At 42.2% G+C, this 18204-nt stretch overlaps 1 protein-coding gene and 1 pseudogene across 2 annotated transcripts in view; one reads left to right on the forward strand and one right to left on the reverse strand.

Moving 5' to 3' along the window:
• ANXA3 (annexin A3) overlaps window positions 1-8646 on the reverse strand; it is a 54034-nt gene extending 45388 nt beyond the window's left edge. Inside the window, exons 1-2 of one of the 2 annotated variants that reach the window (XM_030313621.1) lie at window positions 8455-8646; window positions 5188-5239 (exon numbers count right to left, since the gene is read on the reverse strand). In XM_030313621.1, the coding sequence (XP_030169481.1) occupies window positions 5188-5202 (15 nt within the window). In that variant the 5' untranslated portion in view covers window positions 5203-5239; window positions 8455-8646. Of the gene's footprint in view, window positions 1-5187; window positions 5240-8173; window positions 8270-8454 lie in introns of those variants that run through there. The other variant, XM_030313620.2, reaches the window with a different exon arrangement.
• LOC115511681 lies at window positions 381-1632 on the forward strand (annotated as a pseudogene).
• Window positions 8647-18204: the final 9558 nt, after the last annotated feature.

Below are 18204 nucleotides of genomic sequence, written 5' to 3' on the forward strand. Positions count from 1 at the left end.
GCAGGCATCACATTTATGTGAAGTTACATTTTTGTAAAATACCTTTTATCCCTTGGTTCCTGAGTGGTTCCATGTTTTCCTCATTTATAAAGTAGAGTTTGGACTGGGGAAGGGAGAATGTATAGCAAGTTAAGATGTTATACTAGCTCATAAGGATTACAGTGGTTATGAGTTTAGAAAAAAATTAGCAGCATAATAAAAATGCTAATTTGAGGATTCAAACAAATAGCAGATTGCATTCCTTATTCTGTAAAAATAAGTTAGGAATTGACCAAGGAGCAAAGACCCCAGAATATCTGCTTGAGAGCACCAGCATTATAGAAGGCATGTATAGGAAATATACTGCTATGACATCTTCATAAAGTCATGTTCTGGCTCTTTCCGACTCTGCTGCCATGTCCACCCACTTTCAATGGATGGTGGTGCCAAACTGCTCCAGCTTCCTGATGAAGAGGAGTGAGCAGACACATAGCATGAAGCCCATAACCTGAAGGCTCACAATTCCTTCCTCTACAATGGGGTGATTCACAGCAAGACTGTGGGTGTTGACCCACAGTGGATGGCAAAGGTCTAGTGGTAGTCATGAAGTGGGGATCCAACCAGCAAAAACCTGACACCTCCTACGTGCAGCCCGTTAACAAGAATGCCCAGGCAGCCCTCAGCAGCATCAGGTACGTGGTCCTCAAAAACAAGTACCGCCCCAATGTGCACATGGCTGCCACTGGCAGAGCCAATGCCATCCTGCACAGCCAGAAGCCTGTGGTGAAGAGGCAGTTGGCCCGCCCCCCCCCAAGAACTCCTGATCACCTGCCCCCCACCCCCAAAGCAATGAAGGTATCAAACACACACACACACACACACACACACACACACAGTCATGTTCCTAAGACTAGTTCTAATTTGTGGGTTACCTGAATGCTTGCTATGACCTAAAGGCAACAGAAGACAAGGGACCCTGGGTCCAAAGAGTACAAACTGTTACAGTATCAGGCCCTTTCCTTGGGTTTTAAGTAGGAGAACACATGCCTGAACAGAGATATGCAACAGTTCCAAAGGAAACAGTAATGCAACATAGATTGTTGACTCATCTGATACAATGGATGGTTGCAACACACCTCAAATTTATAGACCCAGGAAACCAGCTAGTCTTTCATCTTCCATGGCAATGTACTAAAATAGCAACCAAAGTCTTCTCTCTTGATCATAACACTCCAATAAACTCACCATCCACTGGTAACTGCAAACTGATCTGTAGTTTAGGAGAAAAGCATGGACTTGATTGCTTATTTGTTTTTAGGTGTTTAATGTGCTTTTGTGTGTAAGGGGAAAAATAGAACAGATAAAAGTTAGTGATAAGAATATTTACAAAAATCTGAGGGTTTTTTTTTTTTTTTTTTTTTTTTTTTACTATGGTAAAACATAAAATTTACCACCTTAATGATTTTTAAGTGTACAGGTCAGTGGTGGTGAGAATATTCACACGGTTGTGAAACAGACCTCCAGAACTTTTTCACTGTGCAGAATGGAAACTCTATACCCATCAAGCAGCAAATCCTCTCCAGCCCAACAACTGGAGTTTTTGGTCTCTATCAATTTGACTACTTCAGATGCCTCATAGAAATGGAATCATAGTATTTTGTCTTTTTATTACTGGTATATTTCACTTAGCATAATGTTCTCAAGGTTCATCCATGTTGTAGCATGTATCACAATTCCCTTCCTTTTTAAGGCTGAATAATACTCCACTGTATGGATATACAGTAGCCACCTCCCCACCATCCATTGGGAGGTATTCTAAAACCCCCAGTGGATGCCTAAAACTGCAGATAATACTGAATCCTATGTATACTATTTTCCCCTATACATGTATAGCTATAACAAAGTTAAATTTATAAATTAGGCACAATAAGAGATTAACAACAACTAATAAAAAATTATAACAATATACTGTGATAAAAGTTATATGAATATGGTCTCTCTCTCTCAAAATATCTTAACTGTACTCACCTTTCTTGTGATGCTGTGAGAGGATAAAATGCCTTTGTGATGAGATGAACTGAGGTGAATGATGTAGGCGCTGAGATCTAGAAACTAGTGAAAGGAAGTATTCCACTACTATTCACTTTCTGACAATTTGTCAGAAGGAGGACGTTCTGCTTCTGGGCTGTGGTTGACTGTGGGTAGCTGAAACCATGCAAAGTGAAACCGTGGAAAAGGGGGACAGCGTACCACATTTAATTCACCCATTCATTTGTCAATAGAAGTAAATTTCGCCAACAACTTAAATAAGCTCAGAGATGGATGCTTCCCAGAGTTTGCAGAAAGGAACACAGCCCTGCCAACTCCTTGATTTTAGTGCCATGAGACCAAGTTCAGGCTTCTAACACACAGGAACCATGAGATTAAAAAAATGGGTGTTGTGTTAAGTTGTTAAATTTATGGTAATTGGTTATGGTGGCAATAGAAAACAAATACACCCTCTCTCACATATTTGGGTTTCTCCCAGCCCTTCAGAAATGAGCCATGACTTTGAAGGTGTCAGCTGACCCACTAATTAGAGAGCCTGACCAACTAATCCCAGGTTGAATTACTAACAGACAAGGACTAGAGAGATTTTTTTTTTTTTTTTTTTTTTTTTTTTTGTTCCCCATCTGATTCTACCAAGTGTTTACAATAGCAGCAGGAATTTCAGACCTGGAAAGAGGACTGATTGGCCTCCTGGCCATGGTAAGGGAATAACTTGGGGCCAAGCAAATCTTGTAGCAGCACACCTCCGCCCAGCACCACCCATGCTTAGGGCTGGTACATCTCCATACAAGCTATTCTTCAGGCCTTTCTGCCCCTCACTCGTGAAATATAATGTATGTTCATGATTCACAAAAAAATTAGAGCATGGAAGGTGATGCACTAAAAAATAAATGTGCCCTTACTCACAATTCTGCCTTTCTAAAAAGTTTTCATGTAATACAGTCTTCATGGATATTTTTTCTTTTTTCTTTCTTATAAACAGAATCATTCTGTAGTTATATTCTGTAAATTGATTATTTTTCATTGATTACTTTTTAATTTTTTTTTTTTTTTCACTTCAGAGAGAGAGGGCGAGTAGGCGAGAGGGGCAGAAGGAGAGAGAATTTTTGTGTGTGTGTGTGAATGTTTATTTATTTTGAGAGAGAAAAGAATTTTCTAATGTTTATTTATTCATTTTGAGAGGGGGGTAGGGGCAGAGAGAGAGGGAGAGAGAGAGTCCCAAGCAGGCTCCATGTGCTGTCAGCACAGAGCATGACAACACGAAGCTAGATCCCGCGAACCATGAGATCATGACCTGAATCAAAATCAAGAGTAACCAACAGAGCCACACAGACTCCCCATAAGAGAGAAAGACAGAAAGAGAATCCCAAGTAGGCTCCACGCTGTCAGTGGCAGAGCCTGATGCAGGGCTTGATCCTACAACACTGGGATCGAGACCTGAGCCAAAATCAAGAGTCTGACACTCAGCCAACCAAATAACCCAGGCACTCCTCTTTGGACATTTTCTTACGTCAGTATATAAAGACCGGACCCCCTTTTTTCCCATTCTTTTTAATGATCACCTAAAAATGGCTGTAAGTTACAAATGAGTCACTTACTCACTTCATACCCCATGGCCATTTATGCTGCCTGCATATTTTCATGAATACAAATGTATGTCTTTTAGCCTGTATTTTTTTCAGCCTTATGTAAGTATATCTATAGGATAAGTACCCAGAAGTGGAATAACTGGGTTAAAGAGGGTGTGCATTTAAACTCTGATGGATATCACCAAAATACCATCCAAAAGTGTGCCAGGTTTAATCTCCCATGATCAGAGTATGAGTACTTGTCTTATCGACATACTCTCCGACATTGGTCTTACTATATGTTTTCCTCGCTTCTACCAATACTTAGGTAGAGATGGTTTCTCACTGTGTTGTTTACATTTCTTTATTTCCTAGTGAGAGATAACATCTTTTCATATATTTTCTTGTATTACATCTGTAATTCTTTTCATGTCCTATTCATGTCCCTTACAAATGTTTCCATTGAGTTTTTTTATTGATTTATTCAAGTAATTAAACAATTTTTTAAACATTTATTTATGTTTGAGAGACAGAGACAGAGCTCGAGCAGGGGAGGGGAAGAGAGAGAAGGAGACACAGAATCTGAAGCAGGCTCCAGGCTCTGAGCTGTCAGCACAGAGCCCAACAACGTTGGGCTCGAACCCACGAACCATGAGATCATGATCTGAGCCAAAGTCAGACACTCAACCGACTGAGTCACCCAGGTGCCCCTATTCAAGTAATTGTTATGTTAAGGAAATAAGTTTTTTGTCTGTTATCCTGTAAATATTATTCCCCTGTGGTTGTCTTCTGACTCTATTAATAGTGTTGTTTGCATGTAAACCATAAATTTACATGCAGTTAAGTAGATCAATGTATTTCTTTTAGGCTTTTGGTTTGTGTCATAGTTGTAACTGCCTTTCCTACTCCAAGATTATTTTTATTTTTATTTACTTATTTATTAAATGTGTATGTACTTTGAGTGAGAGAGAGATCACACACACAGGGGAGGGGCAGAGAGAGAGAGGGAAAGAGGGTGAATCCCAAGCAGGCTCTGTGTTGCCAACACAGGGCTCAATCTCACAAACCTTGAGATCATGACCTGAGCCAACATGAAGAGTCACACGCTTAATTGACTGAGCCACCCAGATGGCCCTCCAAGATTATTTTTAAAATTCTCCCATATCTTGTCTCTTTCATTTCAGTGTTTTAGCCATCTGAAATTCTTTTTAATGTAAGAAGGGAGAAGGAATACAGATTTACTGTTTTCCCAAATGGCTAGAACTTTTCCTAACATTATTTATTGAATAAGCTATCTTTTCCTCTCTGATATGAAACATTATCTTTACCATATAATAAATTCCCAAATCACAGATGAAATTTACTGTTATTGATCTCTAATTTGGTATCATCAAAAATAATTTTAATTATGTACCTCTACAAATACATTTTTATATTTTATTATTTTTAGACATCCTCTAGCTTTTTTGGCATGTTATATTTTCCAATGAACATTTTATCAACTTTCAAAACACTTTTACTAATATTTTGATTTGACTTTCTATATTTTGATTTGACTAAGACAAGTTATGAGGGCTTGGTTTTTACTTACCCAGATAGAGGCCATGATATCCCACTTTTGCTTGAATTGAGATCACACTAAACTATTAAAAGAAAAAAAAATTACTAAACAGAATAAATCTGGGATTCAGAACACAATAATCTCAGAATAACCCTTAATCTTTAATCCGCAAACCAGAAGTCAACATTCAAAGAGAAACCATCTCAGTAAGATGATGTGTCTCTAACATCAAGTACCTTATTTGCTAAACAAACATTTGCTGAGCACCTACTATATACAAGGGATTGTGCTGGATCTGGGTAGGGGTCAAAACAAGACAGAAAAAAGAAAATCTCTACACTTGAGAGGTTTATACATATGTTTCCTGGAAAGCAAATTCTTGACTCATTTAAAAATCCAATAGAACTATGTTGATTGCTGAGTTCTTTTAACCAGAATCCATACCATCATAAGGAACAGCAGCAGAAAAAGAAATGGTCAACAAATTCTAGCTGGCTTCACTTTGATTCTTCGTGCTTGATTGTGATATCTCCATTTACATTTTACAAGGCTCCAAGCGTACAGCCTGTTATAAACAGACATGCCTGCTCTTTAAGAAGGCAGTCTGGTTCCTGGTAGGGCCCAGAGGTGAAAAGGGCAATTCTTTGGTGGAGCCCTGTTTAGGAACCCAGGCACTTTTCATATGTAGACATTATTCAAACATGCTGGTATATCTCCATGGTTGATTTAGAAATACAAGTTGCTCCCACTGATCCTGGGAACAAAATAATCTAAAAATGTAAAGATACCTCCAGAACAAAGTTCATAGGAAATCAACACTATTAGTTCCTGGAAATATTTAGCCTGATTTTCTGAGGCGCTCTGTAGCCTAGGGCAATGGGCTCTCTACTTACCAGGTCTAACATTGCATCCCTCTGTATACACAGTGGATACAAGGTGTCCTAGTTCTGATTTTGCCTCTTTTTTTTTTTTTTTTTTTTTTTTTAAGTAGGCTCAATGCCCAGCATGGAGCCCAACATGGGGCTTGAACTCACTACCCTGAGATCAAGACCTGAGCTGAGAACAAGAGTTGGATGCTTAACTTGAGCCACCCAGGCATCCCCTGATTTTGTATCTTAAAACTCAATTTCTTTGAGCTTCAGTTTCCTCATCTGTAAAAAGAGGAGGGCTGCTAGCACAGAATGAAGTAATATGTATTATAATATCAGCTAGCATTTTGAGTTCTTACTATGTGCCAGGTAATATAAAAAGCACTAGGTCAATTCTGCAAGGCTTTTTGTCATATTTGTTCTCTGGGGCATGGAAGGCACTAAAAAAGTACCTTTTTTTTTTTAAATTTACATTTATTTATTTTTGAGAGACAGAATGAGACAGAGCACAAGCAGAGGAGGGACAGAGAGAGCAGAATCTGAAGCAGGGTCCAGGCTCCAAGCAAGCATTCAGCACAGAGCCTGATGTGGGGCTCAAACCCACAAACCACGAGATAATGACCTGAACTGAAGTTGGACACTTAACCGACTGAGCCACCCAGGCACCCCAAAAAAGCACTTATTGAATGAATGAATGATTTAATATAAACCTCAATAATCTAGGGAGCCATGTGTCATTAATACTATACACTTTGCATTTAAAGAAGCTGGGGCACAGAGAAGGTACAACAATGGTCCAGCCACACAGCAAGTGAGTGTTCCCCTCCTGAATCTAGACAGTGACACTCCAAAGGTATGAAGTTAACTTCCATGCTTCTGCCTTCCCCAAGTGCCTATCCCAAACACTGTCAAAGCTGATGTTCAATATGTGTTGACCCAGTACAATCTGTGAATTGTAAATTATTAGCAATTATTACTGATTGAAGTTTTAAGAAATCACTCCATACTGGAGGCCATGTGACCTAACAACAGAACTTTAATGATGCTTTTCAGAAGGGGATTAGAGTACCTCCCTCATTTCCTTTACTTCATCCCGGATTCCTGTTTCTCAACAGATTGCTCTACACAACCACCATAGCTCTGAGAACAAGATTCTGGTTTTCTTTACATCTTTAAATTCCCTTTCTCATCAGTCTGAAATTTTCTGCCTTCATGAAGCCAATGGTAATATCTTTGCAGAATAACATTATAATGAGTTACAGTTTTTACGATGTTGATAAAACCAGTTGTAAATGTAGCTCTCCCTGATGGTAGACTTGGGGTCTGTGTAGAACACAAATCCTGGGAAAGAATTTAAGTCTGGCTGTGTATGTAACTCCTTAGCAGCAGCCAGAGGAGCCATCAGGGACCCAGAGCCCCTGGGACCTTGCACAAACCACAGTTTCCTATATATGGTCATTTGCAACCTAGGAGCCAGATTCCCCACCTGCTGAGTTAAATGCCAGCAGGTTGATTCATGAGCCGTGAAACGGACTCTGTTGCAATCAAAGAAAAAGGTGAGTCTTTTCAAGGAAAAGCAAATTCCTCCGATTCCCAATACTTAATAGCTAAATGTACTTTTCTTCTACCACCTAAAAATAATTAAGTGTAGTAGGATAAATGGCTTAACTTAAAGAGGAGAAACTGCTCACGGGGATGGGTGGGGTTCCAAGTCCTCAGAATGGAGCTCGAGCCAGCCCTCCTGAGCCCCCAGGGACCCACAGGACATTTGTGACTCCCTGCTCTTTTTCTGTCCCCAACACGTTCGCGACTTGGGAGGCCGAGATGGCCAGCTGGATCCGTAAGCTGCTAGCTGTGATGGAACCTGAAGGGTCGAGGGCGCAGGGCCAGCTGGGGGTCGGTTTGCGCCCCGCCCTCACCACAGCTGGGTGACTCCCCGGGACACCCCATGTTTGCTCCTCTGGGTCTCAGTTTCCTCCAATTTGAAATGGGAGTCCTGGACTCTCTTCCCTGAAGCCTCTCAGGCCCCGCACCCCCGCGGCCCGCTGGTATGCGGCGTGGGCTGCGCTCGCGGGGAATCGGGCCCCGCGCCCACCTCTCCCAGCTGCCCAGCAGCCGCGCGCGACGCGCGGGGAGGCTGAACTTACCTGAAGCGGGGCCGCGGGGACCCGGGGTGCGGGAGAACCGCGAGAGGGAGTGCGCCCGGCCGCCGGTGCTCCGCGTCCGCTGGGTCTGCGACCGCGACCGCACCCCTTCCTCCCGCCCCTCCCCCGGCCTCCGGGCCCCACCTGACCGCCGCCGGAGGCCCTGGGAAAACCCAGCCGCGCCCCGCGGCCGCCGGGGCTCCACCTCTGCACGGTGGCGCCGCAGCTCTCCGCTTTCCGGGGTGGCCACGCTTTCCCGCCCTCGTCTCCCAGCACCCTCGCACCGAGACCCGTTTCCTCGGTTTCCACGTCCCCTTCTCTTGCGTTAAACTCTGCAGATTGATTGCGGTGCTTATTTCGTTCGAGGCGCGTGGATTCAAAGATTACACTGTCCCGGCTCCCAAGAAGCTCAGGCCTGGAACGGAGAGCGAACACTCCACACCAGTGCCAGCCCATAACATTTCTCTAACATTGACTTTGGCCGGGCACTGTTCTAAATTCTTTACCAGGATGCGGTAATGCCAATCTTTCAACGGCCCTATACGGTAGATACCGGTTTCCCAGGTATTTGGAAGTAGTGTTCCTGCGAAACCCTCCCTAAGCCAAAATGGCAGGAAGTGAAGAAGCCATCACCGTTAATTTATATGGAAAAGCTTTTGAGAGCTCCCAGATTCTGCCCCGCCCCCATCCCCACCTCCCCACCTCCCCCAGTAACCTCTCGTAAGCCTTTCTGGTGTCTTAGACACACCTTGCCAACAGATGCACAAAATAAATGGAGAGGAAGCTCATGTGCTCATAGATATAGTTCGAAGCTACGGAGACTTGCTGATGAGATGCTCAGTGTAATTCTGGGGGAAGGAGCTTGAGGGGGGGGCGCTCTGGCTTGGGTGTGTCCCCTCCCTCCATTAGGGCTGCTGCAAAACAAATGCTGAAGACTGTTTTTGGTTTTGCCTTTTTTCCTCTCTTCTTTCAGTTAGGAAAAACAGGTACTAAGGATGTCGGCATTTGGTGAAAGCGAAGTGGCCTCACAGGAACTTTGGGAAATCCGGGGATACCTGTACTGTTACTGTCCCCCATTCTATAAATGAGGAAACCTAGACAGAGAGATTAAGTGATTTAAGCAAGTCACACAGGGAGGAAACGACAGAACTTCATTTTTGAACCCGGGGAATTGTATTATCCCTCTGCTAAGCTTATTGGCTCTCTAGTATGAGGATTAGAACCACAGACTTGGGAGATAGGAAGGTAGAAGGGCAATCTCGGCATCAGGAACAACAAAACAAACAAAGGAGGCTAAAAATGAAGGCCCTGGTTGCATTGAGGGAATCGTGAGTTGGGTGTTGAAGAATGTAGTACAGAACACTAGAAGCTACCGCTGATTGGGTATCAGGCATTGGGCTAAGTGCCTGATCGCAACCCCTCTTTTATTTCAAGGCAACTCTAGGAGGTGCTATTTTTATCACAATTTGCAACAGAGGCAACTGAAGCTTAGAAAGGCCAAGTGATTTATCCAGAGCCACTGGAGTAAAAAGTGTCATAACTGGGACTCAGCGCTGGCCTCAGTGCTTATGTACCTTTCCTCTGGGCAGGGCTGAATCTTGAATGACACACTTCGAGTGTTTGGGCACAAGTTAGTAGTGGGGAAGCACTGAACGTGTTCGAGGGAGACTGGTCTAGGGATCCAACTCATCCTCTAAAAAGGCAGTTATGCAGGTTCCATAAACTGTGAATCAAAAGAGAAAAGAGAAAATTAAAATCCTACAGGGAGACTCTAGATCCTCTGCCATTTGGACTTCAAATGAAGTTAATGAGAGGTGGAATGAGGGCAGTGTGGCGGTTTTGGCTCTTCCCAGTGGGATTTCACAGTCTTTAGTCTCTTCGCCTTTAGTGAAACGCCCCTGAAAGAGCAGGACTTTACAGCAAAGGCCTGAGGGTAAAAGCCAAGGATGGAGGTCAGGATAGAACAGGCACCCTTTCCCAGGGAGAAGCAGGTGCCACGCTAGGGTGGAGCCAATTCTGGGATTTGTTCAAGAGGCAACATTAGACAATGACCAAGAGGGCTGGGAACAGCCTGAGGTAGGAACAGTCGAGAAGAGCAGTATCTTAGTCTGTTCGGGCTGCTATAACAGGCTACCATATACTGTGTGGCTTATAAAAACAAAGATACTTATTTCTCACAGTTCTGGAGGCTGGGAAGTCCAAGACCAAGGCTCTGGCAGGTTTCATGTCTGGTGAGGGCCCCCTTCCTAGTTTGTAGACAGTTGTCTTCTTGTTGTGCCTCACATGGCCAAAAGGGCAAGAGAGCTCTCTGGGGTACAAATATAGGGCACAAATCCCATTAATGACAGCTCTGCCCTCATGACCTAATCACCCCAAAGGTCCCACCTCCGAATTCCATTGCTTTGGGAGGTAGGATTTTGACGTACTAATTTTGAGAGGAAACCAACATTCAGACCGTAGCAAGCAGCTTACAACAACTCCCATAGTTTCCTCTGAAAAAGTTACTATATGGGGCATCCAGGTGGCTTAGTCAGTTAAGGAGCTCACTCTTGATTTCAGCTTGGGTCATGATCTCATGGTTCATGAGTTTGAGCTCATGTCGAGCTCTGCGCTGACAATGCAGATTCTGCTTGGGATTTTCTCTCTCTCTGCTCCTCCCCCACTTGTTCTCTCTCTCTCTCTCTCTCTCTCTCTGAAAATAAACTTAAAAAATTACTATATAAAAATTTTAATTGTGAAATATTTTAAAGATACCAACAAGAATAAATTATAATAATATTGACTACCTGTGTACTCATCACCCAGATTTATCAAAGCTTAAACGTTATGTTGTATTCATTGAGAATGTTTTTGAGATATTTTAAAAGATAAATGGATACAATTGATGTTCCTTTTGTGCTCCTTCCAATCCATTTGCCTCCCTCTTTCTCCAGAGATGACCCAACAATAAACTGTTATTATTTTTTTGCATGTTGTTATACTTGTTTCAAAATGTTGATATAGCTGTAAGTATTATAGAACACTATATAGCAGGCTTTTCAACTTAAATAAATGATACGGTGATGTATGTACTTCCACTGGCTCTTTTGTTCAAGGCTAGCTACTCTAGTAGCTAGGCATTCATTTTAACTGCTGTATGGTATTTCATTTTATGACTTTATCATGGTTGATTCATCATTCTTCTGAGGATGGACATTGCATTGTTTCAATATTTTTCTACCATGAATAATTCTTTGGTGAACATTATTGTACATAGCTTCTTGTTCACAGGTATTTGGGTTGATGACATTATCATTGGAAAATGAAATGAGGAAAGGAAAGAGAGAAAACACTAGAATGTTGGGTACAAGGAGCAGGAGGTTCCTGGGAGAAGATGTGAATAGCATTACAGACTAGATTACTTCAAAGATTAGTTTTTAAATGGGACATTGTGAAAAATTATAAGAGGGTGGGCAACTGTATCAGCTACTACCACCATAATGCTATATAACCAACCATCCTGAAATTCAGGGGCTTAAAAGAAGTCATTTATTTTCTCAGAACTGCAGGATGGCTGAGATGGCTCTGCTCCCTGTGTTCATTCTGGGTCCAGGCTAGGGCGAGGGAACAACTTCCTGGAGGAAGGTCTTTTGGCCATGTCAGAGTACAAGAGGACACACTCAACTGCACAGACACTTCTGAAGCCCTTGCTTGTATCATGACTTCTAACAACCTATGGGACAAATAAGATGGCCAATTCTATTGGGTGGGATGGATGGGGTGGGCAGGGGATAATTCTGAACAGTAACCTAGCCCATCTTAGCAGGGTACAGAGAGGTGTTGAGGAGAGGTTGGGAGCTTCCAACACGGCCAAGCTTTGTCAAATGGAACAAGGACAACTAGAGAAGCTCCTACATCCAATATTCAGTTCCTGGGGACAGGTAGAAATATGGAGGGTCTCAAGATCCCAGGAGAGTGTTAGGCAAAGAAATAAGACTTTCCTAGAAAAACGAGCTCAACCAATAAACCATCAAATATTATTTTGGTATTTGGAACGACAAAATAATCCACAATTTAGCTAACTTTTTTAAAGCACCCAGTTATATGTCAGGCACTGTTCTAAATGTGTTGTGCACATTATTTTATTTAACTTTCACCCCAACCAAATGAGGTAGGTCCTATTATGTATTATTTCTAAGAGTTCCATAAACTGTGCAGTGTAAAATCCTGGGCCAAGGTCACATAGCCTGTAAATCATGTACTTTTCAATTCAATTCAAACCCAGTCAACATGCTCCAAAGCTTATCTTAATCACTACAATGATAAATCTACACATAATGCCAACAAGTTGACCCCAGGATCTCCCTTGGGAATGAGGGGGAGGAGAAAGGACTAGCAGGTAATCTAGGTGAAACTATTCTTCTTTTATGTTCAAAAGCTCTACAGTTATAGTCACATTCTCTAACAACAGAAACTGCCATTATTCATGATCCCTTGTTAGCTCAGTAGACAGGGAAAGAAATATAGATTAAATGCCCTTTAAGGGTCCCTTCCATTTCTGGAAGTAAGTTATTCAACAAAAGAGCCCCTGTGAAAAATATTGGTTGGCATGCAGCAGCAGGAGAGGGGCAGATGGTTTGGGTATTCTGACTTTTATGGTTCAAAATTCTGTACCAAATTATGATGGACATATATGGTAGGCAAAATAATGGACCCAAATAATCCCTGGAAACTTTAAATATGTTATGTTACATGATAAGGGAGAATTATGGTTGCAGATAGAATTAAGGTTGCTAATCAGTTGACCTGAATAGAAACAGATTATCCTGGAATGTCTAGGTGGGCCAAATGTAATCACAAGGGTCCTTATATGGGGAAGAGGGAAGCAGAGTCTGAGCAGAGAGATGGCTCAGTGAGAAAGGCTCAACTTGGTCATTGCTGGCTTTGAAGATGGAAGGGGGTGATGATCCAAGGAATGCAGGTGGCCTCTGGAAACTGGTGAGGCAAGGAAACGGATTCTCCCTAGGAGCCTCTACATGGGATGCAGCTTGCCAACACTTTGATTTTAGCCCAGTGAGACCCATTTTGGACTTCTGATCTCCAGAACTGTAAGAAAATAAACTTGTGTTATTTTAAGCCACTAAATTTGTAGTAAGACATCATAGCAGCTGTACGAAACAAATACAACACTCCTGTGGGCGTGACCTACACTGGATGCTGTTTGTTTCTATCCCCCAAGTGGTGCAGTTAGATCCTCCTATCAGAGCTGAACAGTAATTGAATAAATATGGTCGTTGCTAAGAAAATTTAAAAGAGAAAAGGAGTAGTTCAACTTCCTCTCTTAATAAGCCTTTCTTAAGATGGTTACAAGGTTTAGGGGCGCCTGGGTGGCTCCGTCGGTTGAGTGTCCCACTTTAACTCAGGTCATGATCTCGCGGTTTGTGAGTTCGAGCCCCACATGGGCTCACTGCTGTCTGGCAGAGTCTGCTTCGGATCCTCTGTCCCCCTCTCTCCCCCTCCCCTGCATGTGTGCATGCTCTTTCTCTCTCTCTCAAAAATAAATAAACTTTAAAACAATGGTTACATGGTTAAAAAAAATGTTTTTATTCTAAAAAGATGTACATCAAAGTCTTGGCTCTTACCCTCTCCCACCCACCCTGACCCTTCAGTCCCTGGTGGTCCCTTCAGATAAACACTTTCTTTCTTTAGGTTCTTGTCTATCCTTCCATTGTTTAAGTAAAATCAACCAAAACAAATGCCTGTTCTTATTTCTTCCCTTTATTACACAAAGGCAGTCTATTTTTATAGTTTTGTATCTTGTTTTTCTCAATTAATGTGTCGCGTTTTGATCAAAAGAGAGGTGTGGATTTATTTCAATTAAAATTCATTGGTAATATTTATTGACTGCACACTACCTATAAGACACCGTGTTAAGTGCTATGGTAGATTAAAAGGAAATAATGAGACACAGTTCAGATATCAATGGGTTTATAATCTGAGGTCAAGACAAGCTCCTGTGAAGCTGAAGTCAGAAATTCACAATGCTTTATGGTTTTTATATATAATGCTAAGTTCTGGGGAAAGGACTTGTAGCACTAGAAGAAGAGACACTAAAAGTTTGGGGCAGTCAGGAAAGTTGGCAATGCAGTTTGAATGATTTTAACATCATCATTTGAAAGAATTCTTACTTCCTTTTTAATTTGAAATTAGTGTGCCCCCTACTTCTCAATCCTAGCATAAGGTTGCCTTACCACCATTGCTGTCATCCTGAGGAAGATTTTGGTGGAAATACTAACTTGAAGACAAGGATTAGAACTAATCAGTTGTCATTTAGATGCCTGCAAACTTTGGTCTGGGTTATTTATAGTCACTTAAAAGGTCAGAATTTATTTTTCCTAGTCTTTCAAGTAGGATAATACATGATATCCTTTAATCAATATAGGGGCTGCTGGGGCTCAGGAAGGTCTCGGGTTTGGAGGATGTGTGTGAGCTGAAGAGACTAGAGCAGGGGTTCTCTGGACGGGAACGTGGGAACCTGGTGTAAGTGCAAATTCCCTCAGACCTATCCCAGACCTACTTTCTAAATAAGCCCTCTGGGTGATTCTGATGCAGCGGAGGGCTTGAGGGCCACTGGTTTAAGAGGATATCCTGCCTCAAACGGAAGAGGAGCTGTAATGGAAAAAGCAAAGAAACAGATGTGCACGTGGAGCACACCCGATCTACAAATCCAGAGTGGTGATGAGTTTTCTTCTAAGACAGAAGATACGGCCTTCCATTCTGCATTGTGATTCCTGACTCCCGTTCAGAGGTCGCCACAATGAACTATTAGGTACACCGCATCCTGTGAAATTCTGGGATTAGCATAGTGGCAGGAGGTGGATATTTATTGAGAACCTATTATTTATGACAGACAATGAGTAATGCCTTTGCATACATGGTCTTATTTCATGCTTACTAACCAATTTAGATTTGGTGTGATTAGTTCTATTTTGCAAATACAGAGACAGGCTCAAAGGGCTTCAGTTCCATGCATGGGCCGTGTGCCACACAACCAGGAAGCAATAGGGCTGGGTTTACATCCAGAAGGAAATGAGTAACAGGTGGTGTTAATGTAGGGCTAAGTTTTATTGTTTTAGGGTTTAACTTCTTTGGTTTCTCCAAAAGGTATTGCAAAATCTAAATAAGAACTCAATTTCTGCCACTTACCCCCAAGTTTTCTAAAGTTTATGTCTATGAAATTTGAGGTCTCGGGAAGCATTTTCCTAGCCAGTCCTAATGATTAATAGGTTGGTTCCTCATACAGTTTCTCCAGGGGCCCGAGAGAAATGTGCTCCAGGACTTAGAGCCTGCTGTCAGGCAAGGGACAATCACTGGAAACCGTGAGGAAGTGAACTTTATATTAAGTCCCAGCACTATCTAAGGAAATGTTGTGCCCTCCTTTTCTGAGATTTTATGAAAACATGCTCTCTCAAGTCTTGCTGAGTTAGCAAATGTGCCTGAAAAAGTGCCAATGAGGTCCTGTTGGTCATCGTCATTGGCAGTATTTTTGTTTTTTTATATAAAGCATCTTCCCAGAGGGGACAGGCACACAAATGCACAGGCTTGTAGGAAGCCCAGACTGTCTGGGCTCCCTTGGTTTCTGACTCTGCCATTTTCCCTTCCCATGCCGATCAATTTATTTGAGCCTTGGTCATCTCCAGGGTGAGTTAGGGGCACTTAACAAATTTGGGGGCGTGCATAAAAGGACACAGCCATTTTCACACTCTATCAAGTATCCTAACAGGGTTTGAGGGTAATAAATTCTGTGTAAATAACCACTTACTGTCTAGCACTTGGAGAGTTTAATTATTCCTTTTGGTACTGAGGTTTCAACTGATGGCACAAGATGAACTATGATGATCTGGGCTGTGTAGTTTATTCTTCATCTTGCTCTTAGCACGGTTAATATGTGTCTCAGATTCAACCCCTTCAGGCAGGTGTTCTCCAGAAAACTTTGCCTCAAACTTTGGGATGATTTTGCCATCTCAAAAGCGATGTCTTATGCTAATGAGATGAATAATCTAAAAAGACCATGGCAAAAACAATGCAACCAGACTGTCATTTATTAATACAAATTTATATAGTGGCATATGCTACTGGAGAAATCAGAAATTCATAACACACAAGTTGGTATTAGAAATACAAAAATCATTTGAGTCAAGAAATCAGGTTGACAGCACCACAAATGTTTCACTCAGTCTGAGCATGTGTGTCGTACCCAAGAATAATGAACAGCTACATGACACTGAGACTGAATATCATATGACCATGCAAACACATTGCAACACCACTTCCACACCCAAGAATAGGAGTCCGCAGGAGGCTCCAGGACCTCCGGGGGTCGATAAAAGGACAGAAAAAAGGTGCCGACTCTTCTTTCTTTCAGCCTTCACAGCCAGCATGAGAAAGCAAAGAGCCACCCCTGAGGGTTTTTTGTTCCTTCTCGCCTAAAGGCATGGTATAAAGGATTAGTAAAACACACACATTAGTGAGCGAGTAAGAGAAATCAAAAAGAGGGCTTGGACAGAAATATAATCCCACATCAGTCACCAAATTATCTGATTCCTATTGTGAAATATAAAACATAAACAAAAGGAAAAGCTGTATCAAAGGAGGAAATCCCAGCTTCACATCTCTTAACACTTTCTATTTAATAAGTGTGCATCCACTAGAGAAGTATCAGCATTCGGAAAAAGGGTCTGTAGTGGGGGAAAGTGCAGGAAGGAAGGGAGGCAGGAATGGTCCAAGGCTTTCCTCTCACACAGGGAGTTCACCATCTCAAGGTCCTCACAGGATGTTGTCCTGATCACTCCAGACCACAAACATGGAGGCTCAGAGCACTTGGAGGTCTCAGTCCCCATTTTTTCCCACATTAGCTTCGCACTGCCACACCTCTGCATTCTTCCCATGCGTGTCTCCTACTTAGCAATAGTGGAAGGGATGTGCAAGAAGAATATTTGAGCAAATGAAATGGTGCTGCTTTCATGTGTAAGCATTCTGGCAACTAGGAACGATAAATAACAGGCCAAGTCAAAAGTTGTTCCACAAACGATAGGCTTCTTGTCCTTGCAGAATTAGCATTAACCGTCTAGGTTGCTCTGGAGATGATTCCACCCTGGCCGATGAGCGCTCCAGCCATGAGACGCCAACTCTGGATGTTCACGAGGCTGATACAGAAGTTCTGCCCCAAACTGCCCAAGCTGGTCTCAACTAGCACGTGACCAGTCAGGAGGTTTAGGCTCTGGGCTCACCTCAATCCATCCTCTCCTGAAAACTTCACTCACCTCAGAAAGCTAAGTCAGACTTTCCTCTAAAAGCCTGCTCTGCTCTGGAGGCTGATTCAGTTTCATCTTCCGCTAATACATTATTATGATTTTTCTATTCAATCCTCCTTAAGACCACGGCTAGATTCATGCCTATGTCAAGTGGTGCTTCTTTGTCCCAATGAGATTACTTTACAATCACAAAGATTTACTTTTCCAAGCAGAAAAGACAGTTTCGGGTTTTTTTTTTTTCTTTACCTTCCCTTGTGAAATTGCCACCATCATCTCTCACCTCCTCTTCCCGAATTTATTCCTCTACCATTCACCCATGACACCATTCATTTGTTTAGCAACAGATATTTCTGGAGTGCTTGTTTTGTGCAAGGCACTGCTGAAGAACCAAAGGCACAGGTTACAAGGTCCTTTACTCAAGAGCTTGAGTCTGGTAGAGATGCTTAAAACCTTTCATGGCTCGGTCTTTCTTTTAGAACCTTTTAGAACCAAAGCGTTTGCAGTTTGGAATGTCCTCAAAGGGCTTGGGTCATTCTAATACAAATATTACGCAACATGAATGCTATTATTATTTGCTCAGTGATTATGGTGTGCCATGCATCAGGAAGAGAACATGTCTTTTCCTCCTCAGTAATGAAACTGTGCCTTCATTTCAAAACAACATGACATGCATGCTTATATTTTTGCCAGTAAGGCAAAAACGAACAAGAAACACAAAAGCAAGCCATGTGCACACTTCAT

Source organism: Lynx canadensis, chromosome B1, assembly GCF_007474595.2.
Source record: "Lynx canadensis isolate LIC74 chromosome B1, mLynCan4.pri.v2, whole genome shotgun sequence".
Taxonomy (NCBI): Eukaryota; Metazoa; Chordata; class Mammalia; order Carnivora; family Felidae; genus Lynx; species Lynx canadensis.